Here is a 23,287-nt window from a genome sequence, read left to right as displayed (position 1 = left end):
CTTGGTCATTTCACCAAGATGATGTAGCCCAAGACCCAGCTGGTCCCTGGGCTGCTCTGGACACTGCTTCAGTCCCACTCACAAACGCATTACACCAGGAACTGCACCAGCCCCACACACGGGCAGGACCCTTGGTTAACACTGGAACCCCCAAAGCCTCCATGTAGGATGGCAACGAGGATGTGCAGCTAATTAACTTCCTAGGAGTCACAGATGAACAGGAAGAAGCACATTAAGAATGGGAACTTGTGACGGGCACGTCCCGGAGGGATTAGCAAATTGCATAAGAGGAACCTTTATTCCGATTATAAATTAACACCAGCGACAAGCCCCTGCACATTTTTACTGCCTCGTGAAATAATTAACCCGTCACATCCAGCTCCATGCAAATCAGGAGGGAGGGAAGTATTAAAAGCTCTCCATCTTCCCCGGCTGGAAGCACAGAGCGGGAGCATCACCAGCATCCTCAAACTGCACCCACGGCACTGGCGACTGCCCTGACTCATTACACCAGTGCACCCAGAACACGCCAGGAACCACTGCCTAGCGAACCCCGCACTAAAAGGATGCTTCCCATGATCTAACCCAGCTGTGGTTGAGCCCTGAGAATGAAACTGCAGCTTTAAATCTGCATCCAGACCCGCAGCGGGTGCGATGGTCCCTGCGCCCCCTCGTGCAGCATCCCCCTCCCAGCACCAGCCTCAGCTTTCGCCCAGTAAGTGACCTGCATGGATTTAGAAAGCAAAATAGGCATCCTGGAGGCACATGGTGAACCAAACACCAGGAACCCTTGGATGTCAGTTTATCGAGTTCCCAAAGTCTTCCCGAGGGGACCTGCCAAAAATAGCTTCAAATTTGCTGGACCAAGTGCCCTGTCCCAGAGGATATTCCAAAAACCTCACATAGCAAAAATAGGAAAGGGAAGGAGCACAACACAGTCACATTTAGAGGGGGTTAATGGGATCCAGCCTCCTACTATGAGCATCCACACCCACCCCACGGGAAGATCTGCAGCCTGCTCCCGAAAACCATTAAACAGCTACAAACAGCCCCAAAGGGTCTCAAAACGGGTACGAAACACAAGCCCCAGACCCCAGGCAGGGGTTTTGGCCATGCTGGTCCTGCCTGCAGCACAAGGGGCCCCACAGAGCACACACCAACCCAGGCAAAAGGCTTTTAAAGGGCACTTTAGTTGCTGTTTGTTTTTAATCTCAGGGATGGCTCACCCATCACATGCAGCTTTATTGATTTACCTTGTACTCAGGGGGGAAAAAACAACAGACCCTGTGTCTAAGTGACAAGGGAAAAACCACATCCAATTGAGATGGTATTTCCAGGGCGGAATTACAGCCCTGCCTCCCCATCCTTCCATCCCCAACCACCTTTTCCACATCCCTGACCATCTTTTACACGAGAAGTATTGGCAGGCTCCTCGTTAGAGCTGAGTAATGGCCCATGGGCTCTCTCCCCGGATTATACATTAACTCCCGGTGCTCCTGCAGCATCCTCCCTCCTCTCCCTTCCCCTCGACCACCCAGCAGCTCTTCAAGGGAGACCCCGAGCCCCAGAGCATCCAGCCAGGTCCTGGATCGAGCTTGGCTCTGGCTGCAGACCTGCACCCACCACACTGGGAGTGACAGAGCTGCTGTCAGTGCACGGACAGATGTTTCCGAGCAAAATGAAGCCTGGAGGTAGAGGAGATGGAGCTGATTAAACCTCATTATCCTATTTAGTGTAATGATCAGAGCTGAGGGGACGTCATGCAGCTGGGAGTGGAAGGAATAACACGCTTAATAAGTGCCTATGTTATGGCAGGTAGAGCCGAGCTGATGTGCAGCCCACAAGGGGTTCATCACCTCGCACCACGGCCAGCTTGTTTTCTCCTCTCCCTTGCCTATGCCTCATCTCCAATCCACCCGCATCACGTCTGTGAATTCCCACTTGCCCAGAGGAGAACTTAAGGGCACTGATGTGGAAAAGGCAGCTTCAACACAAGCAACCCCCTGGGCCCAGACCCAGCATCCCACCCCAGGCTCCACTGGAATACCCATGGGAGCTCCAGCAGCAGCACCGCTGGGATCCAACAGCTTAAAGACAAAAGCAACACAGACCCATGGGGAAACCGAGGAGGAAAAGCAGCCAGGGACTGCCTGAAAGCCAGAGTCAGGGCTGGATGCATCCTCTGGACTCCTGTGGGATTCCTCTGGGAAGAAGGAGAACAGAGCAGGAAACCCATCCTGGAAGCCCAATAAAACCTGAGACTGAGCAAACCCCAGCCAAGTCAGCAGAGCTGCAAGACAGATTTGAAGGATGAGAATAATAATACTTAATCTCAGCATTCTTATGCGTTCCAGTAGACCCAAAATAGCTACTCAGTGAGCAGGGACCTCCTGTGCTGAGCAGTACTGTCAAGTAAACCCTCCCTCCGAGGCTTTGGGTCTTGGCATCAGAGACCCTCAGCCCCAACCCTTTTTAGTAAAGGCAATAGCATCTCCTTCACCCTCCCCATCACCTGCCCCTCTCCATGCAGGAACTGCCTCAATACCAGTCAGAAGCCAAGCTCTTGTTTAAAGCATAGCAGTAAGGTTAAATGAGAGCAAAGGAAGAGAGAAACCTGCTGGGGCCTCACCAGGGCCAGGCTGGGAAGAGGCAAATGGACTGTTCCTCAGTGGTTTAAGATATGCCAGAAACTCCACCATCCTGCTGCAGAACCAGCTCTGCTGCCACGTCCCCAGCACTGAACCCGGTCCTGCTGGTGAGCACATGCTTTGGCTCAACACACACATACAGACTGTTGCCAAAATAAGGGTGAGCCTCTTATTTAGAGCCCTTGAGGTCTGTTCCTGCAATGGTCTCACCCTCCAAGCCCTCCCATTGTAGTTTGTTGTCCTCCACCACCAGCATCTCCTCCTCCATAAGCTCAGCTAAAGGAGAACACATTCAAGGCTTCACAGAGGGAAACGGCAAAGGATAAAGATGCAATAGATTGGATTTGACTTTCCTAAGGAATTCCATGACTACAGTTGTTGGGCATCATTAAACCAGTTTCTCTCAGAGGTTTAACCCTCCTGCTGGCCCCAGCTCTGCCATTGAGCCCACACTTGGGTACCACCAGAGCTCCTGGTGGGGCTGCAGCAGGAGCAAAACCTTTCTTCCTCCCCAGGGAGCAGGGCTGCAGTGATAAGGACTCATTAAAAGCTTTTACTACCTGCTGTTATCCAGCAAACTGATTCTGGAGGAGTGCCAGGTACAGCGAGAGCTCTCTGCATAAAGAGCAACAGGCTAAAAAGGGATCCCTCGTCCTGCCCTGCAGGGACAGTGAGCCCCATGCTCTCACCAGCATCCCTTCCCTGCCTGACTTAAAGCGCAGGGAAAAAAACACCCACACCAGCCAACTCAGATTTTAACTGGTTTAGAAAGAAGTGACACTTGTTGGAAGTGAAGTGCAATGGTTTAACCTTTGTCTGAACAGCTCCCGAGAGAGATGTCTGGGCTCCAAGTGAAGGGAGATGCACCTTGAGCCAAATTCCCCTGCCAGCACAGCCCCAAGGATGGCTCCAGACTGACCAGACACTGATTCTTCATTTCAACACATTCAGCTTTAACCTCTACCTGTGCTCCTTCCACATCATCCCTCATAATTTCACCAAGTCTCTGGGTACCCTAAAGCATCCCCGGTCCCATCCCCTGCCCGCTGCAGAGCATCTGACCAGCCCAGGAGCTGTCACCGCTGCCTCTGGGCAGGGAGTGCAGGAGGCCTGAGCTACCCGAGGGGCATTTTGCATTTGCACAAGCTCTGACAAGGTGGGTCCTGCCCATAGCCCCGCACAGGGACACCCCCTTTTCCATTCCACCCTTGCCACCAGCCCATCCTGCTCTGGGCAGTGCAAGAATCTTCCCCTTCCACAAGCTCTCATTTTCAAACACAGCAGAGAAGAACAGCAGCCACCAGGAAGAAGTGGGGTTTGTGGTACAACTGTTTACCCTGTTGGGAAACAGCAGCTTCAGGCAGCTGATCAAATACATCTTGAGCCCCATTCAGCTCCTTCTGACAAGGGCAATCACTGCAATGGCCAATGCAGGCAAGAGACAGGCAACCGAGAGCAATAGGAAAAAGCAGGGTTTGATGGCAATCAGCTTCCAAGCGCTCTGGCAGCCAGAGAGCAGCTCCTGGCCCCTCACTGCATCCTGCAAAGGGTTCAGGACCTGTTCCAAGAGGCTCAAAAAGCGAGGGAGCAGGGAAAGCTGATGCCACAGGCTCTTCTGGATACCGGCTAAGCGGGAAGCCTCACGTTCCTTACTCAGAGCCACAAATAATCTCCCCTTCCACTCAAATAAATAGAGTTTAAAAAGCTCTTTGGAAGTTGTTGGAAACACCCTGACGAAGCCACGCTTGTGTTTCCAGCTGTAAAAGCCCAACAGCTCCGGATTTATTTGGTTTTGCAATAACACTCTTCAGCACCAGGATGGCTCATTCCATTCGGAAGTGCTTAAAGGGTTGGCAGCTCTGCAAATTAAACCCCTGGGCTGAAGCAGAAGGTCACACCTGAGCTGTTTGCAAAGCGCTGCCGGTGAAAAGAACAAAAGCAGTGGCATGAAGGGGAGAAAAACCAAGAGTGCAGAGAGCCTGAAGCTGCAGCAGCATCGGCAGAGCCGCCCAGCACACACGGGTTTATTAAAGCTGAAGGAGGAGCCCAGGAGCATCCTCGCTGTGAGGATGCTGAGGCGCTGGCACAGGGTGCCCAGAGAAGCTGTGGCTGCCCCATCCCTGGCAGTGTTCAAGGACACAGGGGCTTGGAGCAAGCTGCTCTATGGAAGGGGTCCCTGCCCGTGGCAGGGGTTGGTGCTGGAGGAGCTTTAAGGTCCCTTCCATCCCAACCCAGGCTGGGGTTCCGTGACCCCACTTACCAGAGCCGGGATGAGCAGGTCGGCCAAGTACACGAAAGCTGCTCCCAGAGCAAAGCCCAGGGCCACCGGGAAGAAGGCGAAGGCTCCGAAGCTGCCGGACTCCTCGGCCATGTCGATAGCTGGGGCCAGGAGGGACCAGTAGGAAGCAGCCAGCATGACCTGGGAGACAAGGGGACCATTGAGAACCATGGAGACCCCAGTGCCACAAGGGTCTGACCCCAGATGCCCACCCTCCAGCCAGGGAAACCCCTGCGCTTCACACCTACCCACCCATTGCAGAGCCATCAGAACCTGCTTCCCAATGGAACAACCACCACAGGATGGAGAAGTGTTTCCCCATGAGTGCTTCCCTTGGCTCGGAAGTGCAAGGCAGCAAATAACTGACACGAGCTCTTTAGGGTGACTTCCTATGGAACTGGCACAGCCACAGCAGCCCTTCATCATGAGCCCACCTCTGCAGGCAGCAACCCCAAAGTCCCGCTTGCAGGATGCTCAGGAGAGATGCTGCTCCACCTGCTCCCACAGCACGAGTGCTCACCCACAGGAGTACGTAAGAAACCATTACATTTTAACTCGCTTCTAATGAAGGAGCGAGATGCCTATTGCTGGAGACACCAGTCCCTGAGGGACTGTGCAGATCTCAGCTCTCTGTGAGTAAGAAGAAAGCAGGCTGTCATGTCAGCCCTAACCACGGCTGTCAAACTTGATTTCAAATGCCACCTCCTTTAAAAAACAACCACACACCCCAACATGGAAACACAAGCAACAGGGAAAGGCTTTGCAGAATTATGTTGTCATCTTCCTTAAGATATCAGTTCCCTATGGAACACAGAGGCATGACACGGCTCAGCCTCCAGATCCCATCACCCCCGAAGGCAGGAGCAGAGCTCCCACCAGCTCTGCTGTGCACAGGCCCTGGGGGAAGGTGATGACAGTGCCTGAAGTCACCCCAACCTCAGCAGCTGAGGGAAGGAGCTGTGGGGCTTCACAACCACCTTCAACTGCTTGGGGGGGGGGGAAAGACACTGATTCCTACAGCCTTTCCTGCAGAGTTTGGCAGTTTTAGAGAGTCCATGAGATCCCCCTCTGGCTCAGCAGCATCCCTTATATCAGGAGATGCTCCTGAACTAAACAGGGTGAGGATTTCTGCCTGATTTAAGTAACAAAGAAATCACCATCTATTTCAAACCTGTATAAAGTCCCCAGCCAGGGAGAGAGGAACCCAAATGCCACCGACCTCCCTGAGCAAACTGGTGACCAAGGCAGGAATCAAAGGGGAAAATCCTGCCTGGGATGGCTCAGATCAATGAAACACTTCCTGCACAAAGCCTCCCCCTCACACCAGCCCCTCTAAGACAGGGAGCAGGGGACCCACATCCCACCAGCTCCGGGACACGCAGCTCCTGCCACTGTGGATTTGGGCATTTCTAGAAGGAGACTTCATGCTCCCCAGCCAAGATGCAACAATGCCATAAACCCACCTGCCCCTGACAAAGCTGTGGCTGAGAGGGGAGGAGGAAGCACGCAGAAGGCAGCCATGGATCTACAGCATCCCCAGGCTGTGCGGAGCCCAGAACCTTCCCTGGGATATATCAGCACAAGCAGAGGCTCAAACCCCAACTGCCTCAAGCCCCACAGCTTCAGAGCTGCACAGGTTTGTCCCTGCAAACACAGGAGAAAGAGGGCAATGATCCTCATCTGCAACCGCTGGTCCTGCTGGACCCAAGGGCAAAGGGAGGGGGCCTGCACTGATCCAAGCCTGCCATCACACCACTGAATTAAAGCCCTCATCTGCTGCAGGCAGCCACATCTCATCACACTCCTGCGTGGCCACCCAGATGAGAGCAGTGGCTCCAAGGGAAGCAGCCACATTAACAGGCAGACAACCCCAGGTGCTTACAAGGGAAAGGCTTTCCCTGGGCAGGAGGGGAAGGAAAATGGGAAGGTGAGAGCCCGGCAGGACGTTTTCCCTGCCAAGCTTTTTAGCCTGACTTCATTACAGTTGGATTCAATGACCTTAAAGGTCTGCTCTAACCTAAATGATTGTAAGGCTCCGAGAACAGGGAGCAGCCTCAGCAGACCTGTGTAAATTACTGATGCTGTTTAAAGCAGCACTGAAAGGGAATATTCAATAGGAGACGTGCCTGGTGCGGTTTAAAGAGCACGTCCTCACCATTTGCTGCTTCACGTGGGACAGGAGAAATCAAGCTAAGAGACAGGAATAGGCAGGAGAGGCTGCAGGGAGGGAGCACTGCAAGCGTTTATGATGTCTGAGAGCACAGCACCGCCGGGATAACACCGAGATAACGGAGAGCATCTACAACATAAAGGTCTTAGTTAAGAATATCAAGATTTAAGAGAAAAGCCAGGATTTCACATCAGATGCCCAAGCAAGCAAAGCCTTGTCTCTATGGAAACACATCACCTCGGAGGCTTTCACATACAAAGGCCTCTATTATCCCTGATTTCCAGAGGGGGAACTGAGGCAGAGAGGAGCTAAATGCTCAGAGACCCAAGCACTGGTACTGGGCTGGAGGAAGCCGAGCTCCTCCATCACACAGTGACCAGCCACACTGGTTCCCTTTGACACATCAGACACAACAGGACACATATGACACATCAGACAACAGCAAAGAGGAGTGTTTCATCAGTGATCCTGGGCCTGGAGAGGATGCCCATGTCCCCTGGAGCCCAGAGGAGCATCAGGGATCCTGAGCTAAGCACCAAACAGCAAAGGCAGCAGCAATACCTGCTCTGAACGCACAGCCCTGCGGGTTTGCCACCTCTGACAGAGAGCAAGGGAAGTTCAATTAAACCCAGCAGCCCAGGCTGGAGAACAGAGATAAAGAGGAAGCTCAGTGCTTCCTGTCTCTGCCCCAGTGCCCTGAGAAACAGCCCATCTGTATCTGCAAGAGATCTGCATCAAAGCCACCGTGTCTCAAACACAAATCCCTTACAGCAAGAGCAGCAGCCCATGAGCAGAGCAGCGCTGCTGCCTGAAGAGATGCTCTTAAAGAGGAGGAAGAAAACCACACAAACAGGTTTCGAACCTGGCTGCCCCACATCCTGCTTTTTGTCCTTCATGGAGCCAGCAGAGAGCCCCCAACACTGCGTCTGCAGCACCAGCCTGGATGAGGCTGGAACAGCCCCTTTATGCCAGCCAGGCAGGACTCCACAGCCTGCCTGGGTTCCCTCTCCAGGCACAGCCAGCCACAGACACACAACCAGCTTCATTCCAGCATCACATCCCACCTAAACCTAAGAGTCAGCTACAGTCCTTCCTGCCAAAGGGCTGGGTCAGGACGTGGTTCCTCTTCCAGCTTCTCCATGGACCCCGTACAACTGCCAAACGCACACATGGAATGGTTTGGGTTGGAAGGGACCTTAAAGCCCATCCAGCTCCAACCCTACCACGGGCAGGGACCCCTTCCACTAGAGCAGCTTGCTCCAAGCCCCTGTATCCAACCTGGCCTTGAACACTGTGGATCTCTGATATCTTCCTCCAGAAAAGCTGGTCCTGGCTGGGCTGCAGTGACCCTGTGTGGCACAAACACCTCGCCCCATCCAGCACCAGCTGCAGCAGCTCAGGCCCATAACCACGACGTGGAAACCTTCACAAACTGCAGCTCGTGGGTGGCAGCACCTTCTTCAACAGGACCTGCCAGCGCTGACGCCCCCCTCCAGACCCCACAGCATCCCTGGACAACAATTCCCCTCTCCCGCTCCCAGCCCAGCACATCGGAAGGAGCTGAGGGAAAAGGGAATGTTTGCAGGAGTTCTGCTTCCCCGGCTGAGCCACACCTCTGCCACGCAGCACTGACAGCTCCTGGCAGGGTGACACAGCAGCCACGACAAGGCCAGCATCACGCTGTGCCCTGCCAGCACCGAGCCAGCCCCACGCTGTGCCCTGCCAGCACCGAGCCAGCCCCACGCTGTCCCCAGCACCACAAAGTGGCTCCAAGTTGGCTTGGCAGGGACAAGGTTGTGCCTTCCATAGAAAAACAGCTCCGGAAACGACCACAGAGGAAAGCTCCAGAGCCAGAGATTCATCTATAAATGATGGCCCCAGCGTTACAACAGATGAGTTCAATTATTCACACCAGCAGCAGGCGCAGGCACATAGCAGGGAAGCTCGGCAGGGAGCAAACTGAGCTTCATGGTGTTTCCTGTCACCCACCGTGGCACTTCAGACCGCCAAGACAATGAGAGGAGTTTAAGTCCAGAGCCCCAAATCCAGGGTGGGCAGCTCAGCATCCTCACGCCCCTCCTCGTGCCACCCCCCTGCTCACAAAGGAGGCACTGAGACATGAGGCAACCACAGCTGCACCACGCTCCTCCTGCCCCACCTGCACCTCAGGCCATTATCCAGGAGACACTAACATGAGCAGGCAACCAAACGGAGCACGGCCGGGCTGTGGAGGTGTCCTCAGGAGAACAGAGACAAGCAGCAGCAGGATGCTGTACTTACCCCCGCGGCGAAGCCTAAGCTCCCATCCAGGATCCGCCTCTGGAAACCAAGCACAAAACACACCACTGACTCCCAGCAGAAGCAGTGGGATAACGTCCTTCTCCCCATTCCTGCAACCCAAGCAATGCCCGTGCTTTGGGGCAAAAACCATGCCACTCATGCAAAGGAGCCCACTGTGCTAGGGCGACGGAACCCCACTAGCACCAAGAGCCCACAGCGCATCCCAGCTCCCTCGGCCCATCCCATAATCATTCTAAAGCTAAACCAGGCACTCCCCCATTGCATTCCCCCACCTTGAAGACTTTGAGGCCTCTAAGAAGAGGCTGCTATAAACAAAGCCATTCCTCTCCCAGCAACCCAGCACCTATCCTGCCCGCTCCGCTCCCAGGGCAGTCTTCCCTCTTTAGCCCATGCCCTCCCCTAGGAAGGAAACCAACGTGTGCCTGCAAAGGGAGCCTCACTGCGCACAGGCTCCTGAATAAATCATCACAAGAGAAGGGCATAAATAATAAATCCATGCGGGCAACTTTGAAGACAGGAGCAAGAGGGGCCTCTAATTTTGGAACACAACACGAGTTAAAGATCAGCGCTTTGCTTGTTCTGACCCGAATCCCGGGCTGGGGATGCGGCAGCAAAAAGCAGATTCCAGAAGGGAAACCTGCTACTCCAAACACGGAGCCCTGCCTGCGGTTCTGCCCTGTCTCCCCAGCGCTGGGAGCCGTGGTACTGCACATACCACTGCCTGGGGTCAGGAATTTGATTGCCTTCTCTTCTGTGTGGATAAACAGGATGGAAACGAGCTGGATTCTTCTGCTCCTGCCCCCCAGGCCCAATGCTGAGCAGCTCACGCTTGGGACGGGGCAGCCCTCACCTGGACCCCACGGATGTGCCCAGCACCCACCTGCCCACTGGAGAACACGAACACCAGCGCGGAGCCGGCCGCCGTCAGCCCCCACGTGAGGAACGTGCCCAGCACCGCCTGCAGCACCGGCCCGTGCCCCGGGATCATGCTGACCTGGGGGGAACAACACGGTCAGGAGAAGCACTTGGTGTGTAAAGAGAGAATAATCCCCATACCCACCCTGGTTAATGTGGGAGCCCCAAACCCCTCCTCAGCAAAGGGGGCAGAGTGAGCTTAACCATCCCAATGCCTCTCCAAGCTTCTCTTTTCCCCTTAAGGCTTAATCTGAGCTCAGAGGAGCAGGAGGGCCCAAGGAGGGATGGCTGGGATGCATCACATCCCATCTGGTGCAGAACCCCAGGCTGATTTTGGGCTCAGCTCCCTGAGCAGCATCAGAGCGCAAAGAAAAGCACAAACAGTGCTCAAACCTCACAGAGCAAGGGGAGGCTGCATCCTGAATCCCACATCCCCAGGCCATTCACCCCGCTGCTGGAGGGCACTTATTTGTGCCCAAAACCAGGTTTCCTGGCACTGAAGGCAAATACCCCTGTGAGACCCAGCTCCCAACACTGCTGAGCCCCAGGACCAAGGAAACGTGGGAACGATACCTCAAAAACCCAGCTCGGGGGGGGTCATTGGGCACATTGTGCTCTGGGAACAGGCCGGGAGCTGCGCTGCTGCGGAACCACACGCGTGTGCAGGAACAGGCACAAATACCTAAACCCACACGGATTCAGATTCACGCGCCAGCGAACCAAAACACCCCGCACTCATACACCTATAGGGGTACATAAGGAACACACGCACCGGTGCTTCCTTCCTCCTCCTCCTCCTCAGGCCCTCCCCAGCCGCGGCCTAAACCCTTTGGGGAGGGTGCCTGGGTCAGGACCCCCCCAGCAACCCGGGTCAGACCCCGAGCCCACAAAGCCCCGCACAGCCCGCGGCCCCCCCCCGGGCTCCGGGACCCCAGCACCCGACCGGGCCCTGCCGCGGGGCTCCCAGTGCCGGCACCGGCACCCCAAGGACCCTCCGGCTGCCAAGGCCGAGGCCGGGCCCGGGACCCACCCGGAGCCCCCGGCCCCGCTCACCGGCCGCCGCCGCCGCCGCTTCCTGGTGCCGCACACGTGTCGCCGCCGTCGCCCCGCCCACCACCGCGGCCTCGGCCAATGGGAGCGCGGCAAAGGAGGGCCGCCCGCGGATCTTGTGTTTCGGGAGGGAGAGGCCGCGGGAAAATGAGGCGGGCGGGCGGCGCGGGCGGGCGCGGCACGGAGCTGTCGTTGTCACTGCTATCACTGTTATCATCACTGTTTCATCACTGTTGTCACTGTCACCGCCGGTCACGGCTCGGCTCCCCCCGCTGCACGGTGACCCCAGGGCTGGGCTGCTCAAATCCCGGTCTCTGGACTGGGGTAGGCTGGCACCTCCGTGGAGTTTGTTAGCGCTATCCCGCGGGGGGCTGTGCCCGCTCAGCGCAATTAGCAGCGCTCATTAGAGACCGGCCGCTGCACATTAATGAGCAGCCTGCAACACCCAGCAGGAGCAAACACCTCCCATACCCATCAGTGCCGGCAGCCAGCCCCGTCAGCCTTTGGAGGGTGCATGCAGCACCCCCGTCCTCTCCCACTCATTGAGGTCCCCCAAAGCATCATCACAAGGGACACGGTGGCCAAGCCCCTGCACCACATGGAGCTGGAGAAGCTCCAGCACTGACTCCTTCCCCATTAGCTGAGCCTGAGCAGCAGGAGCCAGGCCGGGCTCGCTGGTGCCTCCAGCTTGTGCCACAGCAGAAGGCTCAGGGGGTGGCAGAAGGACACATCCAGCTCTTTTGCAACATAACCCGTCTTTATTAGAGTGTTTATCTTCTAACAGCCTTTGATCAGCCTCCCCTGCCACAGCTGGGAAAGGTCAAGGCCATTTGAAACCTCCGTGATTTAGGATTTAATCAATCTCCCCCTGTAATTGCCTCATCCTTCATTAGCTCCCACAAGGAGCAGATGCAGCGTGAGGTACCAGCTGGGAGGGATGCAGGGACAGAGCAAACAGAGCTCTGGGGTTCCCTGGGTAGCTGTGATGGAGCACGGGGACACTGCTGAAACAGGAGCCTGCCATGGTCTGGGGGAGGCTGATGGGGATGTTCCTGCCTAGGGATGTGTGGGCAGCTCCAGGCAATGGGGCCAATGCGGCAGCACATGGCTCTGTGCAGCTGCAGCAGCAGAATCAACTCACGTTCCCCTTCCCCAGCGTCATCCCTGTGTGCAGGGACACCTCTGGGTCACCTCCCCAATGATAACAGACCTGCAAGGTCCTGCCTGGCCTCTGCACCCCAGCCCCATCCCCACGCTGTGCAGTTTCCCATCCCTCTGCATCCCAGGGCACACAGGCAAAGGCAGTACCAGGGAGGGCTGGCAGCTCCTGCAGGACCCCTGCCCAGAGCAGCACCAGGAAGGATGAGTCCCACAGTAGCAACCATGCATTACCTGGAGTCCTGAAATGCATTTTAAACCACAAAAGGGGCACAAGTTCTTGTGCAATCTCATGTATGTGGGATGCTGCAAGGGGCAGCACCGTAGCCACGGGCAGCCAGGACGCAAATCCCTTTGGATTTTTGCAGTAAAAACTCCTTAGTGATGTCTGGGGAAGCCGTGGCAGAGGCACAACCCAGCACCAGGGCACCGCAGGCTGAGATGCATTTGGACATGCCCCAGACGTGCTTCTCACCAGGCATTGCGAATGGGGTATCTCTGCATCCCCTTTGCCCAGGCTGGGCTCATGGCCAGGCTCTTTCCCAACCCAAACCCATCCGTGCCAGGCCAGAGCAGTGGATGGAGCCAGCCTGGACGTGCACCAAGGCGGCTGCAGTGCACAGGGAACGCGGGCATCCAGACACGTGCCAGAGGACAGGGTGCGGGAGCAGCTCCATGCCAGGCTAATGTCACCTCTTAGTCACAGCCCAGTGGCAGCTTCGGGCTCCCCAAGGGGGACAGGATGGAGCCGGTGCAGGGCTGGGGGAGGGCAGAGTCCTGCCAGCACCGGGCTGCTTCCAACAGGAGGGCACAGGGACACGATCACAGGCGATTGGCGTGCGCTGGCACTGACCCTGACAGGCCAAGCTGGTGCAGAGCCCGGCTGCCAAGAGCAGGGTGCTGCTGAGTCCCCATTGAAGGCTCGGGACCCTCCAACAAGCTGGACACAGCGGGGAGAGGACCGGCAGGAGCAGAGATTACAGCCCATGGTTGCCAAAGGCTCATTAGCACCAGGGCTTCAGTGATGTGATCCATGGGGAATGTGCAGCTCCCATCACAGCCCAGTCCTGGTGCCCTCAGAGAGATCAGTGACTGATTACAGAGGGAAATAGGGCAGGGAATGGATGTGAGAGGCAGGAATAGGAGGAAGCAGCATCTGCTGGGAGGTCTGGTGGGAGCAGGAGGCAGCCCTCAGCAAGGGGCTGTATGTGGATGGTGCGATGCTCCTCTGGGAATGCCTCCAACCCACTGGTGCTGCATCCCACGGGGGCTGGATGCTGTGGGGCATGCGGGATGCCGCCGGTCACCCTCACCTCTCCCTCCCCATCCATCATCCTCTCCCTCCTCATCAATCACTGCTGCAGACGCTGCCAGATTAGATCTGGCAGCAACCAGCTTGGTTGTGCCCTGCCTGGGGGCACGAGGAGCTGGTCCAAGCTTGTTTGTCTGGATAATCAGCAGAAAGCAAAGCAAAGCAAAGCCTCCCGAATCCCAGGCAGCCCTGACACGGAGCCAGGGCATCAGCAGAGCCACCAGCCCTGCTCCTGGCTGCTGGGCTGGAGATGGGCAGGGAAAGGACAGGGAAAGGACAAGGGAAAGGACAGGGAAAGGACAAGGGAAAGGACAGGGAAAGGACAAAGGAAAGGACAGGGAAAGGGCAATGCCACCTAAAACACACCCGGGAAACACCGTGGTCATCTCTGCCTGTACTGGCATCCACTTGGAACCTGTAAGTGCTTCCCAGCTCCCCTTCAGCAGACCCACTAATCCAACAGAGCCTTATTCCTGCACTATTCCAGAGCTCTCGTTGCCTCCCATGCACGTATCAGGGAGAAAGGCCGGCTCACCCTACCCCTCTGTTGGCAACCAAAGCCCCGGCTCCTTACAACACATTTCCAGGACAGGGGTCGAAAGCGCTCTTTTCCATAGGGAATCTTGCAGAACAGCTGGGAATGGATGGCAGCAAACTTGGAAGGGCTTCAAAAAGGGCTCTGTGGTCACGTAATCCCCATGCCCCTCTCCCATGGGCTCTGTCGGCCCCCGAAGCCGTGTGGGAAGAGGCTGTGCGCTTCTCCTCTACCCAGCCCTGCCAGTAAATGGCTTTTCAGCACTGGATGCTTCCCAGGCTAAAGGACAAAGAGGGGTTTATCTGCCAGCACCAAACCAGCTGCTGGGGTACAATGTCTCTGCGAAGCAGGGACCACCCAGAGGTAGGGATCAGGCTTGAATTCAACCCCAAATCGAAGCAGAATGAAAGGAAAAGCTTCCAAAGGCTCAGGCTCTCCCATTCCGCAGCAGGGCTGCGCTCCTCGCTGGGTGGATATCAGCGAGGATCAGCCCTCAGCACATCGGCTCGCCAGGTGTGCGGGTTTATAATGAAGATTAGATCTGCGTTTAGCCAAGGAGCTAAAGCCCACACAGCTCCCAGCCCCTGCATCCAACACTGGCTTCCTATGGAGGTGAAGGGCAGAGGGTGGCTGAAGATGTGATGCTCAGCACCACACTGGGAGAAACCAGTATGAACTGGGGCTGCTCAAGGTGCCGGGGTGAGGAGGACCGCAGCATCCTGACCCACAGGGACTCAAGGGGGGGATGTGGCAGCATCATCTGTTCAGGGGAGAAATTCAAGGAGGCAGCACTGGAAATGGGCACAAGGAGGATTTGCACTCCCCTTCCCACTGCCAATGTGGCTTTGAGGGCAGGGCACCCTTAGGACATCCCTGCTGGGCACAGGAAGCACGGGGAGAGGATAAAACAACAGGGAAGAAGCTCAGAGGGGCTGCAAGCACGCTGCACTCCCTCCTCCCAAACCACCTCCTTCCCCATCCTCCCTCCTCACACACCTTTACTGGGATATTAACTACCAGAAGCAGCTTTCTGCAGCCTCCTGGCTATTTATGGGGCTCACAATGATCCTCCCGCATGCTCCAGGAGCTGGTGCCTTCAGGTCCACCTTGGGAAATGGATGGCCAAGTGCAAGCGAGAACCTCCCAGCCCCTCTTACCACAATCGGTCCCCTCGCTCTGGGCTCTTTGTTCCAAGTCACTTAATTTCCTGCTCTCTATTGTCTCTTTGATAAGTGATGGAAAGGGGAGGAGAGGAACAGCTATTATTTAATTGCTTTCAAGCTCTCAAACAAACCAGGGTTATCTCCCCCACACCTCTGGGGTTTGGCCTTCCTCCTCCAGTCATCGTCACTGGCTAACTGCAGAGGCTGGGGCAGAAGCCACCCTTATTGTGCAAGTCCCCAGAGACCCCAAAGCTGTAGCAATCACAGCATCACCTTCCCACCTCTCCAAGGGCTGTGCCAAGCCAGCAAGGACCTGCTCTGCCTTGATTTGGTGGCAAGGTGCAAAATCCCCTGGCCAAGGAGCTCCCAGCTTCCTGGGAGACATTGGGACTCTCAGACACCTCTTGGGGCTCTCCGGCTCCATGGTCACAGCGTGGCCATCACGCTGCCATCACCCTGCCCCGTCCCTCCCTCGTGGTGGCCCTGGGGACATCAGGAGAAGCTGAGCCCTTTGCACCATCCCCGGGACCAAGATGTTGCTTCTGCAGCCGGAGCCAGGTGACAAAGCCAAGGTCGTGGGAGAAGGAGGAGAGAGCTGAGGGATGCGTTTTCTGCTGGAAGCCCCATGGAACCGGGCAGGTCCTGCCACGCTCTGGGGGGATCAGGATCCCTACACCCAGAGTGGGCAGAAAAGGGCAGAGCAGGGCGGGCAGCGCATGGAGGGCAGAGGAGGGTGGGCAGCAGAGGCAGGGCAAGCAGGGCTGGCAGTGCGGGCAGCACAGGCAGTGCGGGCAGGGCTGTCCCCGCCCCGGCCCCGCAGAGCCGCCCCGTGCGGGGCGGAGCGCAGCAGCCGGTGCTGGGTCCAGCGGCGGAGCCGAACGGAGCGGCTCGGAGCGGAGCTGCGGGCGCTGCCGGTGCCGGTCCCCGCCGGCGGGCGCAGGTGAGCGGCGGGGGCAGCACCGCGCCGGTGCCCCTCGGGGAGCAGAGGGATGGGGCGGGGGGGAGAGCGGAGCCGCCCGGGGAGCCCCGTCGGGGCCGGCGCCCCGCTGAAGGGCGAGGCACGGGGCGAGGTTTCCCCCAGCACCCGGTGCTGCGGGCATCGGTAGCACCCGGCGGGGACTCAGGGTTGGATGCGGAGAGTCCCGGTGCCACCGGAGCCAGGAGGAGCTGCGGCGTGTCCAGGGCAGAGCGCGGCGGTCCCGAGCTCGGGAGAGGCGGTGCGGGGGGAGCCCCTGCAGGGAGCAGCTCTGCCACCACCGGGCTCGCTGCAGGACGGGCAAATCCCCCCCCGAATCCCTTCATTTCGCTTTATTCTCCCATTTCTAGAATCTTCTCATCTGTCCCCAGAGCGAGGGACGATGACATCCCGGCTCCTCTGAACGGGCAGCACCCAGGGACCAGCAGAGCCATGGAGCTGGAATACGAGCTGCCCAATGCCACCGCCTTCTGGTTCTCCCCATCTTCCCCCTTTGACAACTTCTCGGTGGAGGCGCCCACCAACACGTCGCAGAACGCCACAGGGCACCACTTCGACCTGACCAGCAACGCCATCCTTACCTTCATCTACTTCGTGGTCTGCATCATCGGGCTGTGCGGCAACACGCTGGTGATATACGTCATCCTTCGTTATGCCAAGATGAAGACCATCACCAACATCTACATCCTCAACCTGGCCATCGCGGACGAGCTCTTCATGCTCGGGCTGCCCTTCCTGGCCATGCAGGTGGCCCTGGTGCACTGGCCCTTTGGCAAAGCCCTCTGCAGAATTGTCATGACAGTGGATGGGATCAACCAGTTCACCAGTATCTTCTGCTTGACGGTTATGAGCATTGACCGGTACCTGGCTGTCGTCCATCCCATTAAATCTGCCAAGTGGAGGCGGCCCAGGACAGCCAAAATGATCAACATGGCCGTTTGGGGCATCTCCCTCTTGGTGATCATGCCCATCATGATTTATGCTGGCGTGCAGCACAACCACGGCAGGAGTAGCTGCACCATCATCTGGCCAGGAGAGTCGGGTGCCTGGTACACAGGCTTCATCATCTACGCCTTCATCCTGGGCTTCCTGGTGCCTCTCACCATTATCTGCCTTTGCTACTTGTTCATCATTATCAAAGTCAAGTCCTCGGGCATCAGAGTGGGCTCGTCCAAGAGGAAAAAGTCCGAGAAGAAGGTGACCAGGATGGTGTCCATCGTGGTCGCTGTCTTCATCTTCTGCTGGCTCCCCTTCTACATCTTCAACGTCTCCTCCGTCTCCGTGCTGATCGTGCCCACGCCTGTCCTCAAGGGCATGTTTGACTTCGTGGTGGTCCTCAGTTACGCCAACAGCTGCGCCAACCCCATCCTTTACGCCTTCTTGTCCGACAACTTCAAGAAGAGCTTCCAGAACGTCCTCTGCCTGGTGAAGGTCAGCGGCATGGACGAGGCGGACCGCAGCGACAGCAAGCAGGACAAATCCAGGCTCAACGAGACCACGGAAACCCAGAGGACCCTGCTCAACGGTGACCTGCAGACAAGCATCTGAGGGGGCAGCGGCGTGGTCCTTCCTTCGCTCCGCTCTCGCCCGCTGCAGCAGGGTGGCGGCACGTACGGAGTCAGGGCAGCAGCGCCGGCTTAGGGATGGCAGCACGCACCGATGGCCGTCGGGGCTCCCCACTGGGGCTCCTCCTGAGCTGCTGCTGGTTGGGGAAGGAAACGGTTCGAGAGGAGCTGCCTCACCAGGGAAACAAAGACCCCTTGTAGCGCTGCAGCGTTTCAACACCAAAGTGCCACCATGGGGCTCCGCTGGCTCCCCCGGTGGTACCCCCGGGGCCGGTTGGCTCTGGGTGCTCTGCCCCAGAATGGGTGCTCACGTGTGGACGCACACACACGCAGCGGGGTGACCTCAGGAGCAGCCGAGGCCACGGGTGCGTGCCGACAGCGTCTTATAGCAAAGACCTGATGGGAGCTCCCCGGAGAGCCACCCTCCTCCGGGAGACAAGGATATTTGGGGTTGTGTTTTACCCGGCTTCTAAGTTCCTCCATGGCCTCCCCTGCAGGTCCCTGCTGCTGTTTGACTGCGTCGTCTGCAACAGCCGCCCTGCCCGGCGGTGACAGACCAGGACAGAGGGGGCTGCCCTATGAGAAGCAGCTCTGCCACCCCGGCAGCCCCCCTGGTCCCACCATGCTCCTACCCCGCATCCTCCATCCCTGCTGCAGGAGAATCCCTTCCCTCTCCTGCCCTGACGTCACCTGCCCGCAGGTTTTCTCTTCGGATGGAGGAATTCCCCCTTCTCCCTCCGCGGCAGCATCAGCCCCACACCGGCAGCCGAGCTCCGCTCTTCCCACTGGATGAGCACGCTGGCACCATCACCTGCACCGGTCCCTGCTGGGGAATCCTTGGAAGCGGCGCACCACGGGTTTGGAGCACCCTGACAAGGGCTGTGGGTGAGATCTGGGCTTGTCCTGCCCCAGCCACGGCTCTGAGGATCCCTGGGGCTGCCGGACACTTGGAATGTGGTGAGCGGCTGCCCTGCTCCTGCCAGGCAAGTCACGCTGGAGGAAGGGGAGATGGAGAGGATGGGGACAGGAGGTTGGGGGGTGCTGGGGACTTGGTCCTGACCCTTGTCTGAGCAGGAGGGATAGGGCAGGGAAGAGGACAGAGCTTCCAGCACTGAGGCATGACATGGAGCAGCATGTGTCCAGACCCCATCCCTCTCCTGTATCACAGTGTGGGAAAAGGGGGGGACACAGGGTGCAGCACACAGCATGAGGGGAAAGGGGTCTGGCTGAGCTCCCACTGCATTCAGCTTCTCGAGACCATCCTGGAGCACTCGGCTCTGTCCCTGCCCTCCCGTCCAGCTCAGTGCAAAGCCGCCCTCCTTGTCCAGCGCAGCAGGAGCAGAGGGAAAGCCCAGGGGAGCAGGACAAGAGCTGGATCCTGTGCCAGAGGCCAGGCTCTGTTCACAGGCTCCTGCTCCAGAGCCGAGCCATGGGAACACAGGGTTTAGGTGAGGGAATCAGCCTGGTCTCACTCACCCCCCCTTTTCCCATCCCTCCCTGGAGCCCCCACAGCAGCCCCAGAGCCTTCACCCCACACTACAAGGATGAGCATTGCCCATGAGGTGCTGCCCACTTTGGGGTGCCACCTTGCACCACCCCCAGGTGATGCTCTGAGGGCATCAGCTCTGGGAGATGATTTTCCATGGCTCTACCTGGCTCCTGCAGCAAGTTCCAGCCCAGGGCATCACTCATCCTGCTGTGCCCCCCAAAAGAGCTCAGTGCCAGGCCCAGTGCCTGCTCCCCGGCACAAGGGACACCAGGGACACGGCTCAGGGACTTTCTGCAGGGCAAAGCAGAGCATTGTCAGCACTGATTTGCTTTTAACTCCTTAGTGCTCCTCTGAGGAACAGGGTGTCTGCATCCGAGCACCCAGAGGCACTGCTTGGGCTCAGCCCTGGGCGGGCACCTGCTGTTGCTCGCTGCCTGTGCTAAGGGAGGGAAAGCCAAAGCCGAGCTCTGAGGCAGCAGGAGCTGCCCTGCTGGTGCTGCAGGATTAAACCACGAGCAGCACGTTGCACTACAGTGAGGCACTGGATGGTGATGGACAGGCCTGGTGCAGCCAGAGCCCTCTGCTAGGAGGTTTCCGTGTTGGAGCTGCAGCAATGCGTCAGCCGGGCTGTGGGTATTTCATGTTTGGTGGGTGGGGAAGGAGGGATCTGTGTGGAAAACAGGGAGGTGATGGGAAGGGATCACCGAGTCCCCTGCCCCTCATGGGGGCTGATGTTCACACCCCCAGCACTCACCTGCAATGGCCAGCTTTGCCCTATGCAAGCTCTGTCACCACCGCCCCAACTGATGGCAGAGGGAGTCTCCAGCAGGAGCATCTCCTCTCTGTGCTGCTTTAATGAGGGGAATACGGAAAGCCTGGCTTCCCAGCCCTGGGAAGGACCCTGCCCAGCACAGCGTGTGCCTGGATCAGCTCTGTCCTGGCAGAACCCCCAGACAATGACATTTCTGGCAGCTCAGAGCTCTGCAAGGGGACTGAGATCAGAAATACCCCATTCCCCCCCTTCGCACCCAGGGGATCTCTTGTGCTGGGGATAAAGGAGTGCAGGTGAGGAGCGAGGAGCACAGGGGCTGCCACCGACATCCCACAGGCCACCGAGGTGGGATGCTGCAGGGAACGAGCACGAGGTGGCTTTGGGGGGGGGGGGGGGGCTGCCAGAGCCCCCCCCGGCCACCCTGCCCCAGCTCACCCCAGGGGAAGGACAGGAGAAGGAGCGAGCAGCGGGAGCGCAGCGCTCGCAGCAAACCAAGGCGAATGAGCCCCGCTGCTGGCTCCTTGCTGACTAATAAAGAGCAGCCCCGCTGCCGCTGCGGGCGAGTGACAGAGTTTGCCTTCGCAGCCGCTTGATTTCAGTGGGAACTTGACCTCAGCTTGGCTCCGCTCCTCGGGGCGCTCGCAGTGACCGCGCTGAGCCGGCGGGCGCTGGAGCGGCTCCGCTGCCGCCCCGCACACACGCACGCACCGGCTCCGGGCAGCCCAGGCTCGTTCCAGCGCCCGGAGCACGGCTCGGAGCGCGCAGGGAGCACGGACCCGGGGCCGCCGCTTTGCTGTGGGTGCGATGGGGCTGTCACCGGGCGGGGGTTGCTGTGGGTCTGCCACCGGGCGGGGGTTGCTGTGGGTCTGCCAGAGCCGGCACCTGCCTGGTCCCCCCATAGCTCATGAGGAGCTAATTCCCCTTCCTAGCCCCAACACGGGACAGGCAAAGAGCCCCAAAGAGCAAAGCCAAGGGGCTCTACAAGCCCCCCTGGATTGCCCTGCATGGAGCCATCCTCGCTGTCTCCTCTTCCTCAGCCCTCAGAGATGTGAAGCCTGGTGCTGTGGCTGGGCTGAGCATAACCTCAGGCAAAGCTTCCAAGCGTGCCCGCCTTCCCGCTGCTCAATAACCAAACCCCGCTCTGCTGGGCAGGGTTTGGACTCGGAGCCTCCCTGTTGCATCTCTCAGCTCCTCACATCAGCACTAAAGCCACGCTGGAGTTCTTTACACCAATGACCTCCTAATGAACCGTGCTGCCGTTCTCTGGAGGGGTTCCCAAGCCTTTGTCCTGACGGGAAGAGCCTTCTCTTTGATGGAGACTCCATGGGGAGGTTCCTTCCCTCCCAGACCTGCACTGACTGCACTGAACAGGCAGCGGTGCAGCCCCTGCCAGCTCCATCCCCTGCAACGAGAGCTCTGGATCCGTGACGCTGCTTTAGAGCAGGGACTGACTTCTCCCATTTCGGGGGGGTTCTTTCAGCCCTTGCTGTGAACAAGCTGACCCCAAACTGCTCAGGGAGCCTCCATCCGCTGTGCTGGAGCTGCTCACCTTGCCCAGGGCTGCTCAAAGCAGGAATCAGTCACCACCAAGGCACAAACAAAGGGCACAGATCCACAAACCAACCTTCCTGCTTCCCAGTCTGAAACCAGAGCTGCCGCTTCCCAACGCAAGGATACCTCTGCCTTCCCCTGCCAGCTTCTGCCTCCCCCCAGCCTCACTCCCATGTATCCTGCTGGAGTTCAGCCCTCTCCTGCTCGCTCCATGCAAAAAAAAAAAAGCCAGGACAGGAGGGCTGAGATTTGGAACCTGCTTCAAGCCACATCCTGACCAGGAGACAAGGAGGGATGCGAAGCGTGGGCACTGCAGCCACCCCACCCCGCCCGGCCAGGAGGAGCGGAGGGGGGGCTCTTGTACATACCTGTATATACCGGCCGTGCCAGCACACGGCTTTGTTACCCTGACGTTGTACAGACACTCGGCTGCCCCTGCTCCTCTGGTCTTTCACCTCAACAGGCGGCTTGTGCAAGGCAAGGGAAGGTGAGGTTTACCCTGTCCTAAGCACAGGAGCCCTTCCCTGCCGAGCCAGCTCAGCCGCAGCTCCGTGCTGCACCCCCTGTACATAGCCCCCCCTCTCCGTGCCTGTCGCTGTGCTCCGTGTTGTGTGTGTGGGTCTGCTGTACACACCGGGGGGTCTCTGCTTCCCGTCTTGCTTCCCTCCGCAGCGGCTGTGTCCCGGTGTGGAACCGAGCCGCGGTTTGTGCCACAGGGAGGGAGCTGGGGACGGGCTGCGAGGGAAATAAACCGGTTTTCCTACAGCTTCTGGCTCTGTGTGTGTGTGTGTGGGAGGGCCGGGGGGAGCAGTGGGGTAAGAACCCAGGCTTGGGCACTGCCCTGGGGGAGGAAGAGGCACCAGACCTGGAGCCGCACTAAAGGACAACAAGGGAGGACCACTTCTTCCCCACATCCATCACCCCATGGGGTGGTCTCTGCTTTGTGGGCTCCATGCAGCAAGAGAGCTGTGATTACCCCCAAAGCCCCACAGGATCATTCCCTGGGCAGCATAAACTCAGGGCACCGAGCTACAGGCACATCTGTGCCAGCATCACCCCTATCCTGGATGGGCACAGCTGAAGCACGACCACAAGCAGCTCTCTGAGGTAAGGGGCTGCAGCAGCTCTGAACAACCGGGTGGGAGAAGGAAGCTTCTCCTGCCCTTGGGGCTGGTTGTGATGAGATCAAGGGCAGGTAAAGCGCTGCAGGTTGAATGTGGTGGTGAAATCAGCAGCGGGAGGGACGCGCACACACGGGGGTGCTTGCAGGAGGGGAACACTGATGGGGAGAACTGAAGCTTGGCTCCGACAGGCTTTGCCATCAACAGCTTCCACGCCACAACCCCCTCATTCCAAAACATCTTCCTGTTCCCCCCCTAAATTTACAACGCAGTCAACAGGGGT

General features: G+C 58.2%; 2 protein-coding genes across 3 annotated transcripts in view; one reads left to right on the top strand and one right to left on the bottom strand.

The window, feature by feature from the left end:
- The window catches only part of SLC39A11 (solute carrier family 39 member 11), a 76,249-nt gene extending 64,806 nt beyond the window's left edge, over positions 1 to 11,443 (bottom strand). For both annotated transcript variants that reach the window (XM_062616908.1, XM_062616909.1), the window contains exons 1-4: positions 11,366 to 11,443; positions 10,278 to 10,391; positions 9,377 to 9,415; positions 4,909 to 5,067 (exon numbers count right to left, since the gene is read on the bottom strand). In XM_062616908.1, the coding sequence (XP_062472892.1) occupies positions 4,909 to 5,067; positions 9,377 to 9,415; positions 10,278 to 10,385 (306 nt within the window). In that variant the 5' untranslated portion in view covers positions 10,386 to 10,391; positions 11,366 to 11,443. The remainder of the gene's footprint in view (positions 1 to 4,908; positions 5,068 to 9,376; positions 9,416 to 10,277; positions 10,392 to 11,365) is intronic.
- A 4,960-nt stretch (positions 11,444 to 16,403) lies between these two features.
- On the top strand, positions 16,404 to 19,378 carry SSTR2 (somatostatin receptor 2). Its single transcript, XM_062616901.1, has 2 exons — positions 16,404 to 16,470; positions 16,857 to 19,378. The coding sequence occupies exon 2, from the start codon at positions 16,939 to 16,941 to the stop codon at positions 18,052 to 18,054; it is 1,116 nt and encodes a 371-aa protein (XP_062472885.1). The 5' UTR covers positions 16,404 to 16,470; positions 16,857 to 16,938; the 3' UTR covers positions 18,055 to 19,378.
- Positions 19,379 to 23,287: the final 3,909 nt, after the last annotated feature.

Source organism: Pezoporus occidentalis, unplaced genomic scaffold (genome assembly GCF_034315485.1).
Source record: "Pezoporus occidentalis ecotype Australia unplaced genomic scaffold, CSIRO_AGI_Poc_V1 ctg190, whole genome shotgun sequence".
NCBI lineage: Eukaryota > Metazoa > Chordata > Aves > Psittaciformes > Psittacidae > Pezoporus > Pezoporus occidentalis.
The sequence above is the reverse complement of the archived record's forward strand: the minus strand, read 5'-3'. Positions and strand labels throughout refer to the sequence as shown.

What these genes read in the sequence shown, in the direction of transcription:
- SSTR2 (XM_062616901.1), top strand. Translation starts at nt 16,939, where the DNA reads ATGGAGCTGGAATACGAGCTGCCCAATGCCACCGCCTTCTGGTTCTCC.